At 33.0% G+C, this 21,112-nt stretch overlaps 1 protein-coding gene across 1 annotated transcript; it reads right to left on the reverse strand.

Moving 5' to 3' along the window:
* Positions 1-8,786: 8,786 nt before the first annotated feature.
* LOC107855041 lies at positions 8,787-17,207 on the reverse strand. The gene is made up of 8 exons (XM_016700031.2): positions 16,869-17,207; positions 14,035-14,175; positions 13,755-13,847; positions 13,492-13,618; positions 12,066-12,172; positions 11,038-11,118; positions 9,465-9,547; positions 8,787-9,360 (listed from the first exon to the last, which is right to left on the reverse strand). The coding sequence occupies exons 1-8, from the start codon at positions 17,178-17,180 to the stop codon at positions 9,141-9,143; spliced, it is 1,164 nt and encodes a 387-aa protein (XP_016555517.1). The 5' UTR covers positions 17,181-17,207; the 3' UTR covers positions 8,787-9,140.
* Between the last annotated feature and the right edge of the window lie 3,905 nt (positions 17,208-21,112).

Genomic DNA, 21,112 nt, shown 5'->3' on the forward strand with positions numbered 1-21,112 from the left:
GTTGATGTTCTCCTCTAAAATCTTCAAACACATTGGTGAGTAATTACTACACCAGGTATTTGGAAACTTCCTTAGAGTGCCTATTCTTGTCATCATCTTCACTCTTATTTATTTAAGCATGGAAATGGTGGTCTTGTGCCTAGCTGCCAAGATCCATGCATTAAAACACTCACTCATGTTGTTATCTACTGAATCACACTTTACTTCTGTGTTGAAGTAAAGCCTGCACCAGTAATTGATATTGTAGTACATTAAGTCTTGTATCATTTTTTCAGGACCAAGCAACTTCATCTTTTGTATGTTCTTCCTCAATTGAGACACAAATGTACTTTTTGCTATCTTCCAAAACTGTTGTCTTCTTTGAAGACCTCTCCAGTCCTTAGCCCAATTATCTAAGATGTGCCTTGCACGATTGAGGTAACACCTCCTCAATTGCTTCAAATAGTCCCTTTAGTAAACATACATAACAAAAAAAGGGTGAAGTTAGGGCATAATTACATGTACTAAGTTAAAATAAAAAGAAATGAGGTTAAACATAAAATACTGTACATACCTTTTGCATATCTGTAGTCAGGGTGATACCTCCACCTTCTCCAAGCCTTAGGTCATCCCTAATGCACCTAACAAACCATGTCCAGGTGTTTGTGTTCTCTTTTTCAACTACTGCCCAAGCAAGTGGCAACATCTGGTTGTTTCCATCCTTGGCCACAACAACTAACAATTGGCCTTTACAAATACCCTTAAGAAAACAACCATCTAAATTTATACACTTCCTACAATGTACCCATGCATTCTTCAAAGCATCAAAGCAGATGTAAAAAGTCTGAAATTTTGGTTTACCTGCTTCATCGGCCTTACCAAGTTTGACAACACAACTGGTCCCCGATTTTGTCCTCAACAGTTCATCTTTGTAGTCTAGGATTCTTCCAAATTTTACAACATGATCATCCATTATCTCTTTCAAGACTTTAGACCTTGCTCTTCTCACAGTGGTCTTACCAACATAATGTTTGAACTTTTTTCTAATCAACTCTTGCAACTTGAATACTCTTATGTTGGGTTGCTCAACTATTCTTTCTCTGAAGGTTTCAACTAAGAACTTTGCATTGCACAAGTAATTTCTGGTTGTCTTGTTGCAAGTATGCTTTGGAATGTAAGTTTTTATCATGAAATCATTTGTTGTCTTGCCAAGACCTGCATATAAAAGCTATGGAAAACCATCCTTGCACCTAACTCTAACATTTTTTGGCTCATTAACCCACTTCTCCACAGGAACCCTTTTTCTTACTGCATATTTAGTCACTGCTCTTCTAAATTCACTCACATCTTTAAACACCATACCCAACTGCCAAACAACTTCCTTTGCAGTTGGGTCATGAATGATATTTTGATTTGTTGTCATTTTTTTTTGACAACTTTACAGTTCTTGCTCTACCAGAATCAACCACTTTATGTTCATCATCACCACAACAATCATCTTCATCTAATACAAAACTATCCTCATCAGAACTTGCAAAGTAAGGCTCATCACCTCCAAGACTTCCTTCATGACTTACTCTACCTGTTTTAGTTTTATCAAAACATAGATCTGGTCCTGCTTCACCTACTGGTACCTCTGCATTGTCAGCTGGTACTCTCTCATTTCTTTTCCTCCTTTGAAACTTTCTCTTTTCAGCTCTTAACTCCCTAACCTCCTCATGTACATTACTACCATACTCCTCTTCATCATCATCTCCAACTAATTCTCCTTCTGACTCAACACTATCCTCAGTAGAATAATCAGAAGCCTCTACTTTTTCTTCTAAAAAATTAGATCCAGCAGGACCAACATCTATATCATCTACTGCAGCATCAGTTGTTGCAGCAGCACTTAATGCAGTAGTAAAAAGAGGTGTGGTATTGAAAAGAGATGTGGTTGGAAAAAAAGAAGTAGGGGCCTCCATATTTAAATGGTTCTCACCTACCCTAAAGTTAGGCCTGGCATTAAAAAATGTACCAGATTCCTCCAAATCCCTAGGACAAATATTTTCTAAAAATAAAGGTTTGGGGGGAGGGGGGCCACTACATCTGGCTCATCAACAAAATGGTTGACAAATACCTCCACTTCATCCCTATCTTGCAAGGAACACATCATCTCAAAAATATCCATATCATTATCAACATCTACCAAAATGCCATAGTTTGGTGCTTTAATACTAAAAGTGTAAGTTGTGCTATATCTCAATTTTCTAATATAGTCTTTCAACTCAAAATATGACATCTTATCTACGTCAACATCCAAAAATTCTGTTATTAACCCCCCCTTATAAACTGGTTTCCCCCTACTAAAATGTAAGACCCCACCATGGTACCATCTTAGAGTTATCAACGTAAAATCATTCATGTCTTACCTGATCACAATAAAGAATCAAATAAGACATAGTAGCATAGCAGAAACATTATGGAAAAAAAATCATGAACATGCTACAAAATTAAAAACCAAAATAACAAGATATTAACATGCACATGCTATTAAACACGATTGATTTTGAGAAATTTGGTCATTTTAACAACAAATCGGAGAAAAGCCCTAATTTCTAATAAACCAACTTAAACAATCAACAAAAATCCTAATTTGATGTAATTAGGAACGTAATACTCTGTTAATCAAACACGTAGACAATATAATAGCAAAAACCACAACTTAATTTCACTCAATTAATTTTTAATTTTGGGGTTTAACATAAAACCATAATTAATTTTAACTTAGTTTTGAAAAATATACCTCAAACTAACAACATATTAACACGCACATCCTATTAAACACAATTAAATTTTTAAGTTTTCACATTAACAACAAATCGGAGAAAAGCCCTAATTTCTAATAAACCCACTTAAGCGATCAACAAAACATATACTTACAAACGAATTATGCTGTTAATTGAACACTTAGACAACATTATAACAGTAAGAATCAATTAATTTCACTCAATTAATTTGTAAATTTGGAGATTAGCTAAAAATCCTAATTCAATTTTTTTCAGTTTACGAAAAAAAACACCTTGTAACAGCAACAAGATGATTCTTTGAAAATCCACAACCAAAATATTTCGATTAGAGCAAAAATTTCCCCCAAAAAATAAATGAAATCGCGGTTTAGAGAGAAGATAGAGGAGAGGGGAGAGAGGAAGATGAAAGGTTTAGAGAGAAGAGAGAGGAGAGAGGAAATTGAAAATGAAATTGTGAAAAAGATATTTTGTTTTGTTTAGGTGTGGGTCAGGCTCGTGAAATGCACGAATGTCTTATTACTTGGTTTATGTTGATATGTCAGCATTTGAGGGGGTAATAAATATAGGAAAAAATAAATTATGGGGGTAGTAGGTCATCTTTAAAGGATGAGTATATAGTTGGAATTTCGACTAAAGGATGGGGATAATAGACTATTTTCTCTATAAGTTATTTAATCTTAGTTCATAGAATGAACTTACTACTTGGTATTGACAAGACTTTGTTGTTCTTACCATGTCTTTAAATTTAAGAATGACCCTAGTGGTAACTAAAAGAAACAAGTATTTTAAAAAGAAAAGGAAAGTATTTTTAAAACATACAAAACATTTAATTTTACAAAATAATATAATTATTTATAGAAGTAAGATTAATTTTAATTAATAAGATGTTAGCCATTTATTTACAATATATTAATTTGAATTTGCTGTAAAATTTTATTTATTGATATGAAGTTTGAGTCGTTTAATTAAAGTTCTAAATTATTTCTGGTATATATATGTGTGTGTGTGTGTAAATTCTGTTTATATTTTATAATCTTCAATATTATTTCAAGTAAAATTAAAATCATAAATTTACTATTAAAAACTTTTGAAACCTAAAACAAATCTATATATCTATATCAATAATCTATAATCTATGATCTATATCTATAATCTATAATCTATATATATAATCTATATCTATAATATATTAAAAGTGTGAAAATCCTTAAAAAAGTGAATTGAACTTTTTGCTCTTCATTAAAAGTCTCTGCAATATACAAAATTGTCTTTTCACTTAAGTTCTTCAATTATTATATTCTTAACTTTTTATTATAAAATTAATATGAATCATAATTAAGGTAATTCTCTTTTATTTTAGGTTTCACAAGGTTCCATTCCTATCGAATTATGAATTCTACAAGAATTTATCTACAAAGAATAGAGATCATACGCAAAAGAATGTCCTAATGGGCAATGATTTTGGGTTGTAAGGGTAAGGAATCTATCTATCTATCTATCTATCTATCTATCTATCTATCTATCTATCTATACATACATACATACATATATACATACATACATACATACATACATATATATATATATATATGCCTATCATTATAAAAAAAAATCAGCAGAGTTCTATAATTATTTCACCTATGATTTGCAGTATTTTTATTTTTTTCAAAGCATACAATTCTGTTAATGATACTAAGCTTCTATCTGTTTATTATATTTCACATGTTTATTTTATTTCATGTTAATGGATTTTGTATTTATCTAAATCCTTTCTTTAATAACGTGCTTTTGATTTTGTTTTGTAGTGCATTTATGACTTAATTCAAGAACTTTACCTTTTCGAAGAAATTGAAAAAAGAGCTAGAGAATTGAACTTTTTTGTCAATCGATTTATTGAAAGTTGCGACATATTCCTTATGTCGGTTGGTTAATAATTCAATTATTTTTTTGGTTATAAAAATTTTATGAGCATAACTTTCAGTGTGGTTTCTTGATTTTAAATTTCTTTTTCTATTACATACTTTTTTTTTGTAAGTAGCATTTGTTATTAAGTCTCTAACGTAATTTTTTAATTTAATTTTCAAATTTCAAATTTACTTTTCTGTTACACTGATTTTACTATCAAGAATAACAAAATATATTTTTAAAATATTTATAAATAACGTACCGTTATTAAATCTTTCATTAAAAAAATCATATTGATCACTATTTAGGTCTTGGTTAGGTTATAAAATTAAGATAATATATTTCTTTTATGATGTGATTTTTTCAATATTAATTATTTTGGACAATCAAAGAAAGAGGCATATTATGGCTGCAACTAATACCTTGGAGGTACATATGACTACATATATCCACTGTATATCTACAATCGTATATTTTCATCCAAAAAAGTACTTCAAGTTTGAAACATGTCTCTTTTTTATTATTTGTTGTTTTAGCTTAGGCACATAGAATACTTAAAATAACTTCCATCAAAAAAATGTTAAAAAAATTCAATGAACTATTGGCCTGAGCCATGAGGTTCTCCTAATTAGGGTATATTGGATAAGAAGCAGTTTAATTTTTTTTTAATATTTACAAAATAATCATTTAGTAACTTTTCTAATATTTAGGCATGGTCATTGAAATATATCTTTTTAGTAGGAAAATTTTGTTGGTCATTCGTTATTTATTATTATTATTATTATTATTGATATTGGATGTGATAGAAGGCAAAATCTACTATAATGGTTAGAGATATTTTCTTTTATAATATTAAAGTGCTTTTGTAAAATTAAATTCATTGAAGTGAGGTACACGCATGGGGCGCGTATCCTAAACTAGTATATATAAAAGAAGTTAAGTAGTATGTTGATGTGGCACCTCTTAGATGCAAGAAAACTTATTTATCTTTTTTCTCCATTTTAAAAATTTTTTTCTTTATTTTTTTATTTATCAATCAATTTGTCTAATAATCAAAATAAATGGATCAATTACTACTCCTACATTTATTTATATCCTTTAATATAAAAATTTAATATTTTTTATTTCTATTACTCTCATGACCTTTGATGATTATAACTCCTTTCATGATATCATTTCATCCATATTGTTGTCCTATAAATAGAAGCATTATAAGTCTTCTTCCCTCCATCAACAAAATTAAGACTATTTCATTCACTATATATATTTTGAACATATATATATATTCTATTTAAAAAATTCATGTGTACCTTCTAATATGTCCTCCTTATTCTTTTCTTTTGGGTATGTTGTTGTTTCTTCTTCTTCATGAATTGTTCTTTTGACATTTTAATTGATTTCCTATACACTAAATTTGTTATTATTATTATTATCCTATATTATTTATAACTTCTAAGTAAGAACATATATGATTAAATCGATTTTCTTATAATTCTTATTCATAATGTATTAATTTTTTTGATGTATAATTTTTTACAGGGATAAGAAGAAGACCAAATGGTGAACGGATGAAATGAAGATGAAATAATGACTATGTGAAGATTTGAGTAGGACATAAGAAACACTTGACATGAATGTCTTTTGTAGAATATTATACATATATATATATATATACACACACACACATTTGTTTTCTCTAAATATATCAAATTACTACACACAATTTGTTCACTTTATTTGTAATTATACTAAAAATAGATACAAAGGAGAAACATAGATAAAATGATGCAACACCTTTTTTCGACATTTTTTCTCGTTTCTTTCAATTAGTTTATTTTATAAAATCATGTCCTTAATTCATACATTCAATTACATAAATTCTAATCTTAAATATTACTTTTGTTCATAACTCTCAAGCCTTTTATATTTATTACCCTCAATTAGTTAATGTACAAGAAGATAATTTATCTTTTTCGATTTTTATATTTTATTTTTAATTATTTTTATCTTTATTTATAATTTATGTGATTGATTTTTATTAAATTAAATCTATAAATAATAATAATAACGATGAAACATAAGAAGGTGATGTAGCACTTCTCTAGAACCTCCATTTTTATTTATCCATTTTCTCATTTTTTATTTTTTTTTTAGCAATTTCTTCTTCATGTATCTATATATTTTATTTTTCATAAACTTTTTACCTCCCACTATGATTACTTTCTTTATTAGAGATTTTAATATGTGTTCATGTATTCTATCACCTTCAATCTTTAATTTTAATTAATTCTATTAATGTGCAGTAATAATGTGCTAAAAAATGGGAGACAAAAAGACAAACTAATCTATATAAATTTCACACTACCAAATTATGCATCCATGAATAAATCATTTTAGTTTTTGTACTTATGCATAGGAAATGCTCCAACTTAAGTTCTAGGTAATTTTTAACTTGTGTGTAGGAAATGCTCCAACTTGAGATTCATGTATCGGTGAATATTTTGTCTTGATTAAACTTACTTATATGTGCTCTATTCTCAGTAAATTCAAATGAATTTATTTCTCTAGAGGCTAAAATTTCTCATCTTTTTAATAGAAAAGTTCATATTGTTTCATTTCATAACTTTTTGTTGCTGAATATTTGCTAAATTTTGAGGACTCATGCTATGCCATTTGTATCAAGAAGCTCGGTACATATGACGAATCTACTTCAATATTAAATATATTTTTTCGAAGGTAATTTTATACGCTCGAGCAATTTCTTTTATGATCTATAATATTTTTAGATTAACTTTGTTCAAGAATATTTTTTGTTTTAGTTATTCCACTACTTTGTTAAAATGATCATTATGTCACTCTTTTCATGTGTATTCAAGAATAAGAAATTTTGTCAGTATGCAAGAATTTGAAGCAATTAGGTGAGCCTTTGATTGTCCCTACATCTCAAAGAAAGTTAAATAATTTGTTCTTTCATCTTTTTTTTTTCATTCTATTTTCTTCTTTGATTTTTAATTAGTGTTTGAACTTATTTATGTGATTAAGTGAAAAGTTAATCCTAATCCGTCTAATTATATGAAAAATAGATTCTAAGTTTTTGTCGTGTCATAACAGTTACGTGGAAAAGAAGTAAAAGAGAAGAAATTGAAAGAAGAAAAAAAGTTGTAACGAAAAAAAGGAAAAATTGAAAAGACAACCTATATAGGAATGAGAGAATAGGGAAATAAAGAAGAAATGAAAAATTATAACCTACAAGATGAAACTTTTTTAGTTTGATTATGTCAATAAAGAGATTTTGACATAACTAAATAATATAATTTGAAATTATATCATAAATTTGACAAGTTAATTTATAATTAAATTCACTAGTGTTGTATAAAAGGTATTCAAGAAAAAGACCATATTCCTAAGACCTGGATTTAAGATCTTACAGAGCAAAAATCTATGTATCCATTATTATTTGTGGTAACGTATAGCCAATGAGTTCAAATGTTGAATTTAAGTTCATATATTTATACACACATCTCAAGTTGAGAATTGAGATGCACTGTATTGGTTCCTTTTCTAATCAACCCATAGGTGGTGATTGCTCAAACACTCCCAAAAAAATCGCCGTACATGTATCTAATCCTCCCAAAAACACTAGTTCACCTTTGGAAAATCCACCACGTACTCTTAAGACAATCTCTAAGAATCCAAACAACATAGATTCATCCCAACATAGACTGGTCCCACCGCCAACTCTAGGTGAGAGTTTGAATCACTCTTTTTTAACGAGATTGCCTACGATCATAGGATCACTCTATGAATTCTATGTGACCTTCCTCTGTTTGCAACATCCCTTGCTTCTCGCAAGAATGACTCATCGGTGGAGTAGAATTTACATGCTTACAACAACACATCAATAAAAGAAGAATGTACACTTTTGATTTGGTCTCGGCAAAAGTTCCCTTTTCAAGGAAACGAGGTGTTTGGTAGTAGCATCAACTGCATGTTTCTCTCGAGAGGGCTCAGAAATAATTTTAATCTTAAATAGGTTTCTTTCTCAGGAAAACATTGCTTTTAATCAAACGGTTTCACAGTACAGCAACGAAAACAAAAGCAAAAAAAAAAACATACGTTACTAGTAAGTTCATTACTCCAAGAAGCAATTAACAGTTCTGTGACTTTTTTCTTTCCAACTCAAACAGTCCAACTAGCGGAAAGCCAAAACTATAGAGAAGCCAAAACATTGTGTAGAAACTGGGGAAAACAAAATTGTCCAAATGGCCTGTATCTCTCTCAAACTCGTAATCCTTCTCTGTGAGAACACGTTAGTCTTATTGACGTTCTTTTGTATATATGTGGCCTGGCATCTTCGCCATTGGCCTCACCGTTTGTCAGCAGTGAAATGTCAGTAAAGACTTGTCTTTTACCTTCTAAATTTCCGATGTCAATCTGCCTTTAAGGTGGAAAAAACTGCTGCCATTGTTATACAATGTCATGATTGTGTCTTTGTTTACGGGTGATAGACCTACCCATGCGAAGCCGTCGAGCTGTAAGTGCTTCTAACAAGACCTCCACGGCATCTTCAATTGCTTTAGCCTGTTTATCCAATCCATAAGAAACAAAATTTGGAAGGTCATGCAGCTCATCGAGGAGGCCTATTGCTGCTGCTGCTGTACATGTACGATCCCATGATGGTTGGGGTCTGCACTTGTCCAACACGTTAGACATGACTAAGGAAAAGCAAAAGGGAAAGTACTAGATACTATGAATGAGCCATCACTGCTGATATGGGATCACGTATCCTACCTGAGTTTATGCATCATGGATGCTCCTGCGTTCAGCGTTATGCAAGGAATCTCCTCCTCACCCCACATTAACTTGTACCGTTCCTAATCATTAAAGAGCTCGGGTCAACTGTTTGTCTTTGAGAAATTGTTTCACAGTTTTCAAACTCAAATGAATATCCTAACATCAATGCAACTTTGGCATGACAGGTGAAAATAAAGAAATACAACAACATACCCAGTGTAGTCCCACAAGTGGGGTCTAGAGAGGGTAGGATGAACACAGACATTACCCCTACCTTTGTGGGGTAGAGAGGTTGTTTCCAACAGACCCCTCTGCTCAAAAGAGGTGACACTTAAGAAATATTCTGAACAATTTGGTGTACCAAGTTTTACTCATTTGAATCCAACTAACAATCTTGTAATTCTTACACGGTCTCTCTTTGGTCCACCTTCTCTATTGCTTAACAGTTGAACCAATTACAATGTAACTTTCTTTGGGAAGGAAAGGAGGACAAAAGTTCACTTTGGTGGATTGAAGGGATACAATATTCCCCCATGACAATCTAAAGGATTGGGAATCATGGATTTGAGGGTCTCCAATAGGACTCTTAGAGTAAATAACTATGGAGGGTCAGGCTGAAGAAGATATGTTTTGGGAAGTACTCCGGACAAGGAAATACAAATATGGAGTAAATAATAGCAGTAGATGAATAACCTCTCCTATAACTGTCTATAGAATTTAGTTCTTATGAGAGATTATGAAGGTACTGGACGACTTCGACAAAAGATTCAACTTATTTGCTCGGAGGGGAGGTAGGATAAGTTTGTGGTGTCAGACTTTGGTTATGCACCTCTAAGGCCAGGTATATCAGATATGTTATATCTCCACAGTGAGAAAAATGCAAGTGTGACTAATGAGATAAGGAGGGACGGAATCCAGGGAGTTTGAGGAAACTAGCTTCGAAGGAACGTATAAGACTTGAGATGGCTCAAATGATAATATATGCTAACTTCCCTGCATCAAACAAAATCAGGGAGCAAGAAGACAGGTGCATTTGGAAACGGAATACCGGAAAGTTCACCATTAAATCATTTACATATTCTCCTAATAGGGAAGAGTCATCTTTAAAAATAAGGAGAAATAGAATACTTTGCTGCTGTTGTTTTGCCCAAGCAAGTTGATGAAGCTGTTACTTTATTTGCTCATGCACTGCAATACCAATCTGTGGAATCTCCTTTTGTGACTTCTGGTGCCCTTTAAAGTATAACTTCTATACACATTAAAGACACAAGTATTCTGCGCTTTCGGCAGCTATGGAAGTTGATTATCTTATCATTTCCCCTGATAGAACTTTGTTAACAAATTTAAGTGGTTCTAACATGCACAACTGCAATATAAGTACCATGTAAAGGCAGAACCTTTTCTGATGTCCTGTAATATAAGTACTTCAATCTAATTGTTTAAACCTCGAGTTATTATTTATCATTCTTTTTTCTTTATCTCATTTTGACAATGTTGATGGCAAGAAATAGTTAGTTAATAATGGAAATTGAATTCAAAATCAGGAGTTACATTTGCGGGATGGAAATACCTTCAAACGGCTGAACATTGCACCCGAATTGCTCCACGTCCCATCAATTAGAACAAAATTCAAGGAATGAGTTCCATCTGCCTATATAAAGCAGCATAAACGTCAATATTCATACAATGGAAATGAAAACATCACATAAACAAGTTCGCGTGACTGATTACTGTCGAGGTTTGAGTAGCAAAATTACAAATCAAACTGCCATTATATGAAACTACTATCGGCAAACACATAGTGGGACTACGATGGGTATTGCTATTGTTCTATTATTGGCAAACGCATGTTCAAAAGAAACTGCATAGCACTTCTTTTTCAGTTTCAAAAAAACTAAACTGCACAGCACTTCTTTTTCAGTTTCAAAAAAGCAACTGCATAGCACTTCTTTTTTCAATTTCAAAAGAAACTGCATAACAACATGAAGAAACATTCTCAACCTATATAAATAGGTACAATCCACACCATTAAGTTTTTGCCATTGCAATTTAGCAGGCCAGCAAACTTATTCAAGGATAAGGGGTGGATAGCATAGAGGTAAAAGCTATACACCTCCAACCATTAGGCGGGACTTTGAAGCTCCAAGGTATCTAAACGGGAAAGGACCCCTCTTGAGCTCCTAGTTGTTTTTTGTGTGTGTGGAGGGGGAGCTTTGGGAGAGCGAAATTTACATATTAAATGTCAACTCAGACTAGCAGGAAAAACATAAAGACAGACTCTCACTTGATGGAAGCAAAATATAGCTTTGATAAAAACAAGAAGCAAAATAGCTTATCCCTCTTGATTCGAAGAGAGAGAGAAGTAAAACCAATTTACATCTATAAAATTTCCTTGTGGGTAACTCCATTATTTTCTACTAAGGGATTGGGAAGTCTTTTTACTTTCCAGTCTCGGCATCATTCTCCTAAATTGCTTCCAGAGAAGAAAAGAATGGGAAAATGAATTGTTCTTTTGCTTCTGCTTTTGGTTCCCCTCAATCATCTTGTCAATGATAACTTAGCGATTTTACCAAGTAAAAAGTTAGGATGGAGTACCACCTCAGGATGGTTTTCTACATGTGCAAAAGAAAGCCCGGCCATGCTATCCTTGACAGAACTTGCTGGTGCATTCTTGTTGGGATAAAGACACCAAACCTTGTCTTTTCCTGAAAATCATGTAAAATGCAAATCAAAAGGTAGTCTTCTGGCAGGTTTTGATCGGAAAGATTACTCTGACTAAGAAAAGTTGAAGTTCCTCCCCTGAACAAGATTAAATCAAGTTAAGTTTAACTTATTTAAATAGAGAAACAGGACGCATGACACTAACTTGGCTCCATAAGCTAGCGCCTCTATTCATGCTACGTAGGTGGTGTCAGTTATAAGTGAGGTATTATTTTAACATCGGAAAATCTGTGATCACGAAACTGGATAGAATTGTGATCATGTCCTCATTACCATGAATATTCACATGGCATCTAAACTTCATTTTTTCCATTATCTAATGTTCTTGAATGCATCATTCAAAATTACCTCAACAATTCATTATCTTTTTTAAACTAGTAACTACCTCAACAAGTCCATTAGTTGATAAAGAAAGTTAACAGCAGAATTTTCCTCTTTGCTGTTGTCAAGATATTGTCAGGAAGTTGACCGTAACTAAGAAACATGTTAAACAATTAGGCGTCGGGAAGCTAACAAAAGGCTGGCAACATTTTCTACTATTGCAAACATGTCAAAAATAAGGTGATCCAAGAATTTGACATTATCATGACTTGTGCAAGTTAGAAACAGATCACCCACCCACTTAAGTAATTTACATGCTTAATGGGGCAAAGGACAATCCGATGCTCAAAGCATCCTGCGTTCATGCAGAGTCCAGGGGACTGCTGCATTCCGAGGGGTGTGATATAGACATGGTGTAGACAGCCTCCTAATGAAAGCACTAATGGCTGCTTCCACGGCGTGAACCTGTGACCAATAGGTCACATGGAGACAACTTTAGCATTGCTCCAAGACTCCCCTTCTATTAGTTTGGGCAGTTCAATTCTGTCTTAACCCTAGCATGCGGAAACATGCTTACACAGCGCAATTTGGTTAATAGCATCTGTTGTTTTGATATTTGTTAAGCTACACATTGTATGATATTTTACTATTTAGACTTCATATTCAGTTTTGCCACATGTTTCGGGGTAGACAGAGTCACATGTACAAGGACACAACCCCTCACTCTCTTGGCTCATTACATAACAATTTCGTATTATTTTACCTACCATAGTAAGTTGTGTACTCCAAGATTCAGTAAAATTCTGCAAACAAGCGGTCTTTTCACATAAAAGACAAACACCCAGACTTTAGGAATCATGTGAAGGTTAATAGCATTCTTGGATGGCTTCAAGACTCATGCTTGGACATACTCTAGAGTCTAGAGCTATTTCATCAAGGTAGAGTGTTAAATTGGTGAACAAATTTAAAAACAAATGAAAACCTGCAAGTTTGAGTGCATCCCACATCATTTCCTCATGTTCAGCTATTCCATAAAGACACAACGTCGCAGCCTGGACGCCAAATACTTGCCACAACAACTTCCCTGTGTTATTTTGTCGCAAAAAATCCTGCAGATACATTATAAAAAATCAATTATGGATCATTTCTATAAAAGCAGAAGTGAGTGTAATATGTAAAGAAAATGAAAGGTTTCAATTGAAAAAAAGAAAAAGGAAATATGAAGACGGATGGTGAAATTTGTACCTTTGGATGCATGTACAACCAAAACCGTACCCGATTCCAAAGAGGACATGTAATAAGTTTTGAGCACATACAATCGCCAGAGGCAAGCCAACACTTGAGAATTCAAAACAGAACCAAAACCAAATGCGTACCATCAAAATCTATTTGTTTGTGAAAAAAACGCAACTTTTTTAAGGGACAATCTGCAGATAACAGCAATATTTCATGCTTTAATGCAGAAAGAACCCACATACAAGAATAAAAATGTGAAACAACCCTGATTTTATGAGCAAATGTTTACCTTCTGACAAAGGTAACCCCTACTTCCAAGTACACGGCATGCAATTTGACGAGCGGAAAAGAACTGGAGTTTCTGTTCAGAATCACTTAGAGATTGATATTTTGCTCTATGCTTTTTATCCTCTTGCACCTTGAAGTCACCCTGAAGATCGCATCAGATCAGAGCTATGAACTAATAAAGGGCAATTAGTTATTTTTTTCATCAGTTGAAACATAAATAATTTTGAAAGAGGTGAACAAATCTGCAGTAGAACGAAGTTCCTTATTAAGAAGGATAGGTAATTGTTATCAAATGAAGTCATTGAAATACATGTATATTTACCATTACCTCCACTGCGTTATGAATTTGATATCGCTTTTCTTTTGCTCAAGAGGATTGACAAATAAATGTTGTCCAGTTAAGAAGCGACTAAAAGCTGGTATGTCCTTAAAAAGTGAACAAACTTAACCCCAAAATTTGCTTTATCAAGTAATCTAATCTTTTTCTTTATCAATCTTATTCATTTTCTCTGGGTAGTACATTGTCTCTTCATTTACACATTAGTGTAACTTTAATTAATCTGAGAGTAAAGTATAATTAGAAATACAAAGAGAACCTTTCTTTAGATTAATATAAATACCGAGACATATTCCAAGGAAATAGAGAATACAACATATTAGTACGAACATTATGTTGTCAAATAAAGGTTCTTTTATTAAATAAATGTTGTAAAATGGAAACTTGATAAGGGAGTGCAATGGGATACAAAAGAATTCTATCTTTCAATGACAGTGGTGTCTGGACCAGCTGACTATTCCAATGGGTAGCTACTACTTCCCCCAGTACAAGTATCATAATTTTACAACCAAGGCTTGACATAGAGTTTTCTTCTTGTTGAGATGGCAACAAATTCTCAAGTGCTTTTGTCACTGCTGGCATTTGAACACTTCTCTCCTAAGTTTGTACCCACTTCGTTGACCACTAGACTACATCCTTGAGTATGGGATGGAAAAATACTTAATAAGGTGAGAGGCATGTTTTATAGGAAGACTGTGCAACCAACAAAATTATATGGAATGTGAATATAAGACTTCAGAGGCCCAATATCCAAAATATAAACATCGTACGACTGTGGATGTTAAGATATGTTCATTATACAAGAATTGACAAGATTCTAAATGATCAAATCTGATAGGCAGTGCAAATAATACACAGAGAGGATATAGTGAGAGAAGGTAGCCTCTTATGTAGACCTCCCGGTGAACTGGTTTGTAGGTATGAAATTACAATCATTGTTAGTAATAGATGGGTGCGCTAGAACAAAATCACAGAACATAATGAAAGCATAGGATCTCTACAAGTGATACCAGTTTTAGCGAACAAATACCAACACTTGTATATATAGAGTAGAGGGATGAACTTAGTTAACCCTGTTGTATAAGTGTACGATTTAGACAAACTAACTATCCTGTTGTATAGTATTGAAATTAAACAGACATGAATAGATTTTAATACCTAGAATGAAATAGACCTGAATAAAGCATAATGGGTTTAGAGGATTCATATAACTGTCTCAAATAGGTTTGGGATTGAGGCACAAATAGTTGAGGTTGATTAATGGTGTCGAAAAATATGGCAACGGTTTGGTTCAGGCAATTTGATAATCTCATCTTGAATCAACCAGTACAACTACTACTGAATAAAGGATCCATAGGAAGCAATTCTACAAACGACATATAACAGTAAGTTCATTAGTTACATTCAGTGTTCCTATGTTTAGCATTGATGAAAAAAATTTCACTGGCCCTAATTACTTGTCTGCGAGCATTGTCTCGTTTCCGAGCAGGTCAGGTTGATGCATTGCAGCTGTTTCCCTGTTTACACCAGTAATAGCAGCATTTGGTTCGTAGTTATCACATCGATTGGCTAGGGTTATTGCTCTTCTTTTGAATACTATGTTACGTTTTATCTTCTTTTTCCTCTTTACTTCAATATCTTTTTTTAGCTGCTCTGATGTTCGCTACTTGAGCCGAGGGTCTGCAACCACTCTATCCTCCCCAAACCCCACTTTTAGGACTACATTAGGTTTGTTGTTGTTGTTGAGTAACCCATCAACAAATTCACAACTGAGAATTAAGATTGCCTCTTTTCTAACACAGAGAAGCCATTGTAATTTGGCTTTAAAACATGGTTTAACGCGACTAGCAGACCATGTAGTGCTTAATCAAATAATGGACACCAACTACTATTTGGATTGTCTCTCTGGCCCAAAGGAAAGACAACCCCATTCTACACTTCATCAGGACTAAAATCATGCCTTTCCTCCAAATACCATTTGTCTTTTCCTCAGCAGACCAGCAAAACAACAAATTCAACCGCCTGCATAGGGCGGAGCCACCTTTCATCCAGGGGTTCATCCAAACCCCCATTCGACAGAAAATTATACTATTTTTACATGGTTAAAAATATTCTTTATGTATATAGTAGATATTAAACCCCTTCGGCTAGTCCATATGTTTGCTTCTGAGCCCCTCAATGAAAATTGAGGCTCTGCCACTGCACCCGCATATACCCTTTAGCTAGGTACATTCAAATTTTAAAAAGAACCTGTCTTTTGAGTGGAATCAAGAAACATAAGCAACCTCTTTTTTAATGTTTTCACCAAAGAATCCAAATCCTTAAATATAATCATTCTAAATATCCTGCTCTTAAGTGTCTGAAAGTAGCAATACAATTAATCTGAAACAAGAATGCACAATGTACAAGCACAACTTCCATAAACCAAAATCTAACAGTCATAAAAGAAAACAATCATAAAGGAAGGAAGAATGAACAAGAAAAATCAAAACTTTTACCGAGAGTTTTCCATGATTGCCACGAAAGACCATATGGGCATCAACATTTTCTTCTAAAAGATTCAAATCCACAATTACTTGAGTAACCATTGAAGGTACAGTTGATGTTGGCCCCCAACCCCTCCATTCTTCAACACTAATTCCAACTTCTCCACTGCTTACTACTTTGTTGGGTTCTCTTGAACAATTATTTGCAGCTGAATTTGTTATTGAGGAGTCCATACAAGTAATAATGGTTTTGCTGCAGAATTGTTGAAGGGGAAAATTGAAGGAGCTAATGAAGCTCAAGGGTCTTGATGGAATAACCAACATTGTTTGGGGGATTTTTCATTAAATCTAATTAAGCCCACTTTGTTTTAGATTCTTTGAAAAAGCTCATATGTACCATTTTGGGCTTACTAACCTTATTGGGCTTTGTTACATAGATATGGTGCAATTAGCCCATAGGAAAGGATCCCTAAGGTGGCTGGTCTTGAATTTTTATCCCCCAAATGTCTGAATCTTGAATTTTTATCTTTCAAAGTGTGTGGTATTGAATTTTTGTTCCAGTTAAATAAGTTCTAATGTTTACCTATAAAGTAGAAGTTCTGGATAATTGTGCAAGCTCATTATTTTGAAATGTCATGAACCTCTGTTTTATGGGAAAGTGTTAGAAATGTTTGCCTTTATGAAAACATATCTAAGTTCTAATTTTTGACCTATAAGGCAGAATTCTGATCAATTATGTATGTTTATTGTTTTAAAATGTCATGAAACGTTAGCCTTATTAGCAAGATTTAGAATACCTGCCTTCTGAACAAGAGCTATTAAGTGAGGTAAAAAAAAATCAAAATCACCCTTTATGAAAGTTATTTTTAACTTTTTTTATGGGAAATAAAATATCAAGATCGTCCATCTTAGTGTCATTTTTAAACTTAACCCATTAGCTCAACCTATAAATGAATATTAGCCCAACAAAAATTATAGAGAAAAATTTCACGGGACAACTCATTTGGTTGCCTCAACTTAAATGTAGTTAGTAGCACTCAAAATATTACTTCATCTGTGTTAATTTATGTGACACATTTTGTTTCTTAATTTATGTGACACATTTTGTTTCAGTTTGTTAATATTAATTTTTTATAATTAGAAAATATTTCAAAAGAATGATCTAGTTTGACTTGCCAGGAATTTTAAAAAAATAAATACTCCATAAGACTTTTGAATCTTGTGATCCTAAGTTAAAGTTATGTCAAATATTACAAAATATCCTTTAATCTTGTGGTTTTAAACATGTCACGTGAAAAATTGAAATTAAATTATTATAAAAAAAGAAAAGAGATTATTCTTTTTTAAATGAATGGTGTGTGTATATATATATATATATATATATATATAAATTTTATGTCAAGTCAAATAATGTCATGTAAATTAAAATGTACAAAACTACTTTGGCGCTTTTACTTCTCCCGCTTCTTCTTCTATTTAGTTATTATTGTTATGAAATATAAAGAATAAAGAAGAGTAGAGAGGGAAGAGAGAGTAATTCTTATTTCTCTTGAGGAGTCTTCGATCCTTGAGTATGATTTACAATGAATAAAATCCCTTTATTTATAGGAAAATTTACTCCTAGTTTCTCACTAGAAGACAAATATCTCAAATCCTGATAGATATCAATTAGATCTTGATAGATCTTATTAATATTTTTGATAGACATTCACTATAATGTAAATACATTTATAACACTCCCCCTTGAATATCTAATTGATAGATAATGAGCCACGTTAAAACCTTACTAGAAAAAATCTGGTGAAAAAAAAATCTAGTGAAGGAAAAAAAGAACACATCTCTAATAATACACATTTTGACTGCCTCATTAAAAATCTTACAAGAAAAATTCAGTGGGACAAAACCTCTTAAAGGAAAAAGAGTACAGCACGTATTAACTCTCACTAATGAAAACATCCTTGAACCATTGCATCCTGATCTTGTGCACCATTTTCTTGAAAGTTGCAGTTGGAAGAGACTTAGTGAATAAATCAGTCATATTGTCACCTGAACGAATCTGTTGCACGTTAATATCGCCATACCTTTTGTAGCTCATGTGTATAGAAAAGCTTTAGCGAAATATGCTTCGTTCTATCTTCTTTTATGAATCCTTTATTAAGATGTACTTTGCATGCTGCATTATCTCTATGTAAAATTATGGGTACATTGTCACATTTCAAATCATATTTTTCTCGAATGAGACGTATCATGAACCTCAATCATAAATATTCTCGCCTTGTTTCATGAATAGTTATTAGCTCAGCATAGTTCAATGAGGTGGCTACGATAGACTGCTTTGTATATCTCCAAGATATGACAGTTCTACATATGTAAATATATTTCATGTTTAAAATCGAGATTTATGCAGGTCAGATAAGTACCCAATGATACGCCCAAATTATACCTCTCTTATGAGAGAGTAAGCGGTCGTTGTCAAATATATAACCCAACTAGGTTGAGATCGAATCCCACAGGGAATACTCTGTTCACTAAGTATTGTGGTTGTTACTAGACTGTTGATCAAAGGTTTCGAATTAAAAAGGGGGGTTTGATTTGTAAATTTTATTTCATTAGTTGTAACAGAAAGTGTTCCAGTCGATGATTCTTATTGCAAATAATAATTCAATGAGAGTAGACAAACTAGAGTTATGGTTACCAAGATGTTCAAGTAGATAGGGTTGTGAATTATTTTTGAGTTTCCAATTAATTACTTCAATTGTAAGAGTTATTGAATCCTATAATTTACCCATTTGTCTCTCAACCTAAATGAGTAGATTATCCTTCAATTCTCTCGAACTTAAAAGATGAATTAATTGATTCAACTAATTCTCTCATGTGGGTTGATCCCGTTAAGGCATCAATCGTTAACCCAAAGGTTAAAACCCTTAAATTTCATGCAAACCTCTTCTTTTCCCAACATCCATTTTTCTATTCGAACAAGTGATGTTCTTGGGCTCACCCTTCAAGTTTGCAACCAAGAAAGGTCGTTATTGTGAAGAAGGGTTTATACAATTTCAGTTAACCAGGGAAATCAAATGTTTTCATAACCCCAAATAGCTATTCACATCAAGGCTCCCATAACCCTAATTATGGGAGCTTAGCCATACATCTCAATAGAAGAAAAAGAAGAAGAAGTCATTTTGTTTCTCATAAATAAATTTAGAAATTACTTACAAAGTTCACAAGATTTGTTCTTGAATCTTCAAAGGAGAATAGACATAAAATATTTTGATTCACAATTCTAGCTTTAATCTCAAAGAATACTACGTTACAATCATGTTCAAAGTTGGAAATATGATAAAAAGATCCCTAAATAAAACCTAAACTGGGTATTTATACGTTCTCAAGTACAGAGGATTTAAAATTCAAACTCAGGAAAGTCATGTCCAAGTTGACGATCGGACCGATGGCCCGTTGGAAGCCAGACGGTCCGTCGCGTGGATCGTTGCTGATAGTTCTAGAATATCAGGTTCTGTTAAGGGTTGACGATCATGTTGGTGGACCTTCGTTGGCCTAATGGTCCATTGCATGGGCCGTCGCTTGATCTTCTGAAATCATGTGTTCTGTTTTAGCCTGACGGACAAGTTAGTGGTTTGTCGAGGGTCCAACGGTCCATCACTTGGACCATCATAGGGGTCTCCAAATAGGGTCATTTTGATTAACCTTGAAGGTCATTCTGATGGACCGTCACTTGGCCGATGATCCTCTAGTGTGACCGTCAGCGACTGTTTTTCTGCTATTTTTTAAGATTTTCCTCCAGCTAACTCTTTGACCTGAAAACACTAAAATCCAGTATTAAATACAACAACAATTGCTTGAAAACATACAATTATCCCTTGAAAAAGATGTAAGATATTCAGTCAAAAGCTGAAACATCAACACCCTCAACTTAAGACAATTGCTTGTCCTCAAGCAACTTAGCACCAAATTGCATACATAAACAATACAATGACGGGCAATGAACTGCTGAACTAGATTTCACACAACCATTCACTTGTTATCTCACTTATATGGTTTCAACATATTAGGATCTATAACCAATATTGTTTCAAGATCAACACACATACACAAACATGGACATAATATCCTACAGAGATTAGTAAAACTAAGTGTAACCCAAGTTGCTCTTGCAGTCAATAAAGTCTACCACTCATTATATCTTGTGGACGAAAATCAAGACTCTCACACTAATCAAAGAAGTTACCAATATAACATAC

Source organism: Capsicum annuum, chromosome 7 (assembly GCF_002878395.1).
Source record: "Capsicum annuum cultivar UCD-10X-F1 chromosome 7, UCD10Xv1.1, whole genome shotgun sequence".
NCBI lineage: Eukaryota > Viridiplantae > Streptophyta > Magnoliopsida > Solanales > Solanaceae > Capsicum > Capsicum annuum.

Coding starts and splice junctions, on each gene's coding strand:
- LOC107855041 (XM_016700031.2), bottom strand. CDS start 17,180: ATGTTGGTTATTCCATCAAGACCCTTGAGCTTCATTAGCTCCTTCAAT. Junction 13,848..14,034: donor GGGGTTACCTTTGTCAGAAG/GTAAACATTTGC, acceptor TGAATTCTCAAG/TGTTGGCTTGCCTCTGGCGA. Junction 13,619..13,754: donor GGTTGTACATGCATCCAAAG/GTACAAATTTCA, acceptor ATGTATCTGCAG/GATTTTTTGCGACAAAATAA.